Source organism: Penaeus monodon, chromosome 16, assembly GCF_015228065.2.
Source record: "Penaeus monodon isolate SGIC_2016 chromosome 16, NSTDA_Pmon_1, whole genome shotgun sequence".
NCBI lineage: Eukaryota > Metazoa > Arthropoda > Malacostraca > Decapoda > Penaeidae > Penaeus > Penaeus monodon.
The window spans coordinates 35,921,577-35,929,076 of NC_051401.1; the positions used below are offsets into that span (position 1 = coordinate 35,921,577).

The 7,500-nt window shown below is 37.2% G+C and overlaps 1 protein-coding gene and 1 pseudogene across 2 annotated transcripts in view; both read left to right on the forward strand.

Moving 5' to 3' along the window:
- The window catches only part of LOC119582740, a 70,496-nt pseudogene that overhangs the window by 39,191 nt on the left and 23,805 nt on the right, over window positions 1-7,500 (forward strand). The gene's annotated exons all lie outside the window — the stretch shown is intronic.
- LOC119582747 (myosin heavy chain, muscle-like) overlaps window positions 21-7,500 on the forward strand; it is a 17,362-nt gene continuing 9,882 nt past the window's right edge. Inside the window, exons 1-4 of the mRNA XM_037931176.1 lie at window positions 21-596; window positions 832-859; window positions 1,080-1,199; window positions 1,314-1,403. Of these exons, the coding sequence (XP_037787104.1) occupies window positions 83-596; window positions 832-859; window positions 1,080-1,176 (639 nt within the window). The 5' untranslated portion in view covers window positions 21-82 and the 3' untranslated portion in view covers window positions 1,177-1,199; window positions 1,314-1,403. The remainder of the gene's footprint in view (window positions 597-831; window positions 860-1,079; window positions 1,200-1,313; window positions 1,404-7,500) is intronic.

The window sequence follows — 7,500 nt, forward strand, 5'->3', positions numbered from 1 at the left end:
CGTTTCCCTTTCAATGTAGGAAACTCTCAGGACGACATCTTGTGGGCCTCATTTCGACAGCTTGTGAGCATTCACCACCGCCATGCCTGGTCATATCGTGAAAAGCACGGGTCCCGACCCCGACCCCACCGAGTTCCTGTTCATCTCGGCTGAACAGCGAATGCTAGACCAGACCAAGCCTTATGATCCCAAGAAGTCTTGCTGGGTCCCTGACGATAAGGAGGGCTTCGCCGAGGGCTTGATCCAGGGCGCCAAGGGTGACAAACTAGTCAGCGTCCAGCTGAAGAGCGGTGAGGTCAAGGACTTCAAGAAGGAAACTGTGGTTCAGGTCAACCCTCCCAAGTACGAAAAGTGCGAAGATGTGTCCAACTTGACCTTCCTCAATGATGCTTCTGTCCTGTACAACTTGAAGAGCCGTTACCAGGCCAAGCTCATCTACACCTACTCTGGCCTCTTCTGCATCGCCATCAACCCCTACAAGCGTTACCCCATCTACACCAACCGTGTCGTCAAGATCTACCAGGGCAAGAGGCGTAATGAGGTGCCTCCCCATCTCTTCGCCATTTCTGAAGGCGCCTACATGGATATAATTCAGTGTAAGTGTCTGTGTAATAATATGTTTGTAAATATACTAATTCATGAATATATGCATATATGAATATAAACATGTATAGGACTGAGCACGGATAGATAGCGGACGTAATGAATACCCTTTCATTAGGACATTTTTATTGTTTGTATCGTGGCAGTGTATCAAAGTGTTATTTTTTATTTATCTATCTGTCCACATTAAATTCGTTACCGTTACTATTTCTTTATTTAATTATATAGCCGGCACGAACCAGTCGATACGTATTACGTAAGTAATATGCTAATTTTGAGTAAATCATAAATTTGATTCATATGTATAAACATTTATTTTAGAATATATACATACATATACATATATATATATATATATATATATATATATATATATATATATATATATATATATATATATATATATATATATAATATGTGCATGTTTGTGTGTGTAAAACACACACACAGACACGTATAGAATTTGTTTTCGATAGTCTCATGATTCTCACTCAAATCGGTGAGTCTGGTATTGGCAAGACTGAGAACACGAAGAAAGTGCTGTCCTACTTCGCCAACGTCGGCGCCACGTGAAGGAGGATGAAAAGAATAAGCAGGTAACTTTTTCATTATGAACTTTGCCTCATCCGTGCCAGATACTCCTTCATTATTTGTTTTGCATTAGTAAGAACCAGAATGATGTGCTTAACGCCAGATATTCCAATACGCAGAACTTGGAGGAGCAGATCGTGCAGACCAATCCTTCGCTGGAGGCCCATGGTAACGCCAAGACCACCCGTAACGACAACTGCTCTCGCTTCGTGAGTATCGACGGAGCCGGCTGTATACACCATGCACTTCTGAGTTCGTTCCTTTTTTCATAATCGAATACACTTGCTGCATATTTATAATTACGAACGCACGAATGCAGACAAACAGATATCTATATAGATATATGTACATATATATACATACATATATATATATATATATATATATATATATATATATATATATATATATAGATAGATATATATATATATATATATATATATATATATATATATATATATATATATATATATATATATATAAATCCATGTATATATATATAAACACACACATGCATATATATATATATATATATATATATATATATATATATATATATATATATATATATATATATACCTATATATATACCCACATACAAATCTATCTGTCTATTTTTCGAATTCGAGTGTGACTTGTTTGTTGTGCCCTAATTAATTATACTGAGAACTCGTGTTTGTATAACGGCTATCTCAGTTTCAGCAGGGCTCTTGTTTTTTATGTGACTTAGGTAAATTAGTTTGCCCATTACTTTTCTATAGATAATTAATTAATGTGTACGCATTTTTTTTTTTTTACGGAAGTGCTCGGTCTTAAGTAGCAGTCATTATGCTTTTTGGTGGTGCTTATAGCAATTTTAGCGATGTTTTGGCAATTACCTATGAATGTACATTGTGTTTTATTTGGATTTATCATGGGGCCATTTGTATCACAGTATCCTTTTATTAGCGTCAGTGTCTCCTGGGTTTTTTTTATTTTCACCAAGTTTTTTACTGAATCACTGTGGAAAATTGTAAACACGGCGTACTGAACAAGAAAAAAATTTTGGACTGGGGGATAAGTCATTAAAGTATTAAAAACAGGTTTGGGTTTAATATGATTCTTGTGGAAATCAAAAAAGATACTATCTGTTTCCCTGATATTTTCTCGGGAATTTTGATTGATCCTTATTTACTAATAAGGATTTCGTGGCTGACACTAGCAAACGCCTTGGATAAATCGCAGTTTATTTGATGGTTGTCTATGTTCTCATAAATTTTATCTGTGGTCTGTAATAATACTTTTCAGTAGAAATAATGTTGTGTTTTCGATAGTACATCATTTGTCTCCAGAAATATTGTCAATTGGTCTGCTACAATTTTTTCAAGAACTTTAGACAGTATAGGAGTATGGTAATATGGTGATAGTTATTTATTTTGTCTGTATCTCCCGGATTTAAAAAAATTGTTATTATGACATGTTTCCAAAGCGATGGGAAATCACCAGTGACTAAAGATGTGTTGATAATAACCGTTAGACAATACGCTATTGCAGGTAGACTGTCTCCAATAAAGCGAAAAGCAATACCATCCGCTCCCACAGCTTTAGTTTCACGCAGGTGTTTTATTGTTAAGATTACTCTTTCTATTTTTAGAGGTTGTGGTCTGAAAATCTTGGCTAGTTTGTTTGTTCGTATGTGAGATGTCCAATATTAGCAAAGAAATAGTTAGATTCATTCGCACTAGTTCTGCAATTCAGATTATCTCTGTAATGTTTTTTGTTTGTTTGGCACACGTGTTTTAGCTATTTTCCATGTTTCAGCATTTTTTTTCACAATTTGTTAATATATTTCTAAAATAATCAGTTTTCGCTCCTCGTATAAGTGATTTGACACTTCTCTCTCTTTTTTTTTTATAATTTGTCTGTAGTGCCATGTTGTGTTTGTCATTTTTAAGAGCTTTATGAGCGCTATTTCTATCTCTTATGGCTCTCTTGATGTTGTTGTTTATCAGTGGAGCAGAACGTCTAACAGTTTTTTGTAACAAATGGAGCGACGGTGTCTGTGCTGTCATTAATCACTTCCGTAAAGGCATTTATCTCTTTGTTTACATTATCTGTTTGCAAAATTTCTAAACGAGATTATTCATTGGCAATTATTTGTTGGCATAATGACTGAAAGTCGTAGTTAATTCACGAAAACCTTTTATGACTGGTGGTCGTTTTGATATTTTTAAATTAAGCGTCACCGTTATGAGTTCGTGACCGGCAACATGGCATGAGATGGCGTTTTTATGGAGAATGATGTCAGCTCTGTTTGCTATTATTGCATCAATTAAAGACGAAGTGTTTTCTGTGACTCTTGTAGGTTTGTTGACCATTTGCTCTAATTGTTTTTTCCTAATTATCTTATATACCTTTGCATTAGACGTATTTAAATCGACATTTAAATTACCCAGGATGAAAAGAGGTTTCTTTTTAAGTAACGTTTCTCTAAACACTTTTTCTTTATAATCAAAAAACATTGGAGGAACCATGGAGATGCCTATAGGCTGCGCCTACAATGAATGCAGAAGCATATTGCATTGCACGTTAACCCAAATATTTTCTATATCTGCACTCTGTAGTTATAGCGGACATCTCATTTGTTTTGAGAGTATCTCGTACATATATGCAGACTCCCCCCCTCAGTTTAAAAATAACTAGTGTAGTAGTTATGGCTCATCATCGTCTTGTGAGCTTCTACACTTGACATATCTTCAAAGTTGTCCGAGAGGTACTCCTTGACGTTTTCTTTATTTGTGCCTGGATGAAAGTTTGTGATGTAGAGGTATGCTTTCTCAGGCCGATCAGCTCCTCTTATGTGCTTTGGCGCTTGTCGTTCCTCTCTTATTTTTCGCTTTTGTTTCCTTAAAGTGACAGTGACGAAACCTTCATCTTCAGCATCTGTTCTTTCTGCATGGTTGTTAATCACGATCGTCGGCATTACTGGAGCTTGGGATGGAGCTGGGGGGAGGGGGCAGTGGGAGGGGGGACTTCTGGCACCTGGCAATGAGTTCCATCATTCAACTGGCGATTAGGTGCAAGTTCAATCTGTTAATTTTTTTTTCTTGTTTTATTTTTTCTTAAAGGTTCGCCTTGGCGTTACTTGTGTGCCAACTTCGGTTTTCTTGTTGGCTGGCGGGCTGTTCAAGGACTGCTGAGGTCTTTTGGTCCTCGGGTAGGCTGGCGCGTCAGCAAGGCGCACGCCTGCTCGTTTGCTGCGGGCTGGGAGAGGGGAAATAGGCGGGAAGGGAGGTTGGGGGGTCACTGGTCACAGGTACAGCAGGCAGGAAGAGTGTGGAGGGAGATTCCTGGGTAGAGGGCATTCTGATAGGGGAGGAGATGCGAATTGGAAAGATTGGTAGGAGGATTGGTCAAGGGCGGGGGGAGCGGGTGTGAAGTGACATCTACTGCCTCTTCGCATTCCTGCTTCTTCCATATCATCTTGTTTAATGTTGCCTGTTGTTCGGAAATCATTCCGATTAACAGATCAATTTTGTTTTCTATAACATTTTCGTGGTAGAAGGAAGGTTCTTGGCGTGTCTGTGTTTCCTGGCTTTTAAGCTTTTGGAAATTTTAACAAAAGGAGTAGAAATACTTATTTTTTCTATGGCATCCAGTCCGGGTTGTGATGTTTGCTGTTGTTGCGAACATCAGGTTTTCATTATTAACACAGTGGAATATCATGGTGTGCACAATGATGTTTATCATCTTGTTAGTGTTCATTGTCGTGTTTCTAAGTTTTCTGGAGTCTGTTATGTTGATTATGATGTCGTGGGCCTTTTCGATCTATTCCGGTCCAAAGAGTTTTTACCTGATCACAGATAATCAATCTAGCCCATGCTTTTTTTCGTAGCAAGAAAGCACACATTTGTGTTCAGCACTATTATTACATTGCCGATTTGATAGACTGCTATGCGATGTACCCGTTACCCTGGTTGGGGAGCAGCCATTCCCTAGGATGCCATGGGAGTGTCAATCATTTTGGGCGGGAGGACAGTTATGACCCGCGCTACCGGGGGGCCCGTGTCCGTAGGCGAAGGTCCCATGGCCCTGGAAAAAGAGCTTGATATCCTGGTCTAAGGGTCCCCTTTCACTCTGGGGAAAAAAACTTGTGCTGACTGCACGATAAAGCTGGGGCAGCCTCTCGGTTGGCCCCCTTTGAACCGAGGGAGATTTCCCTCTGAAGTTGCGGGACCACGAGAGGCCATGGTTTGCCGAGTTGTTTGGCTGAGGCAAAGAGGAGGCGAAACACGTCTGATTACCACGGCGGCTAGACTCTGTGTGTGTGTGTGTGTGTGTGTGCGCGCGCGTGTGTGTATTTGTGTGTTGCGTGTGTCTGTGTGTGTGTGTGTGTTTGTGTGTGTCTGTTTGTGTGTGTGTGTGTGTGTGTGTGTGTGTGTGTGTGTGTGTGTGTGTGTGTGTGTGTGTGTGTGTGCATATATATATATACATATATATATAATGCATATATATATATATATATATACATATATAATTATATGTATATATATATAAACACACACACATATATGTATATATATATGTATATTAATATTTATACTTTTACAAGTATATGTATATATGTATTAATATATATGTTATATTTTATTATATATTAATATATATTATATATATATATATATTATATATATATATGTGTGTGTGGTGGTGTGTGGTGTGTGGTTTGTGTCTGGAATGTATATTATATTTTAAAATTTATATATTAAAAAAAAAATTACTATTATATATATTATATATATGTAAAAATAATAATATTGTGTGTGGTGTGTGTGTGTGTTGTGTGGGGGTGTGTGTGTGTGTGTGGTGTGTGTGTGTGTGGGTGTTGTGTGTTGTGTGTGTGTTTTATAACATATATTATTATAATAATATATATTATATATATAATAATATGTTATATTATAAATATACATATTTTATGCCCGAAACTGTAGATATAAGATAATATATATATATTATATATATATATATTATATTATATATATAATATAAAATGTGTGTGGTGTGTGTGTTGTGTGTGTGTGGTGTGTGTGTGTGTGTGTGTGTGTGTGTGTGTGTGTATGTGGGTAGGTGTGTGTGTGTGTGTTTGCTTGTTTTTTCTGTAAATCTTTGATAGCCAACATTTTATTTTTTCTGTACAAAATTAGTATATGGTCTTTCTTGCATATTTATAAATTATTTGTGGTCGGCTCCGTTTTACTTATTGCCGAGTAAAAAAAAATGCGTACTTAACCTTTGTTTATTTTTTTTTAATTTTTCGGATTCCATTGGTTATTTTGGAAAATAAAATAGCAAGTAAGTGTTATTCCTAAAATGTTATACCACCTCATATTTGGTTTCGTCTAAGACTACGAAAAATAATGGAAAATTATGTAATGGCAACACAACTAAAGACGGGAAGCTGGAACGTCTGATTTCGCCAGGCCTCAACACCCTAAAAAACGGATAGGAAAGTAACGACACAGCGAAAACAAGGGACCTATAACTAGTATTAATAATAATAGGTGTAATAGTAGTAGTAATAATAATAATCAGAGCATAAATAAAGGTATGCGGATCCAAAAATGTTGTCAGACCAGTTGAACTTTAATACTTTCAGTAAGTGATTTGTTAATTTAAACTTTCATCCAGAACACAAACATTGATGTGTTCACGTTAATGCGATGCAATCATGAGGCAGCGTGCATGAATAAGAACTTATTGATGCGTATCCTTTAGATGAAGGTTTAAATTAACGCAGCATTTGATAAACGCATTTTCGGGGAATGGGTCTGAGAACGCCTTTGGATGCACATGCACTTAAATAATGATGATGATGATGATGGTGATGATGATGATGATGATGATGATGATGATGGTGATGATGATGATGGTGATGATGGTGGTGTAGATGATGGTGATGGAGAGGCGATGAGATGGGAGGGTAGAGGTGGGGTGATGTGATATAATGTTTGGTGATGATAGGTGGTGATAATGATGATGGTGATGATGATGGTGATGATGATAGTGATGATGGTAATGATGATGGTGATGATGATGGTGATGATGATGGTGTGATAATGGGCGTTTGTGAAAATGGATGATAGTGATGGGATTATGGCGATGGTGATATAATGATGATGATGATGAGGTGATGATAAGATGATTTTGTGGTGTGAGATGTTTATGGTGGTGATGATGATTGTGATGAGGTGTGAGATTAGTGAGGGGATGTGATGACGATGATAGTGATGATGATGATGGTGATGATAATGGTGATGAGATGTG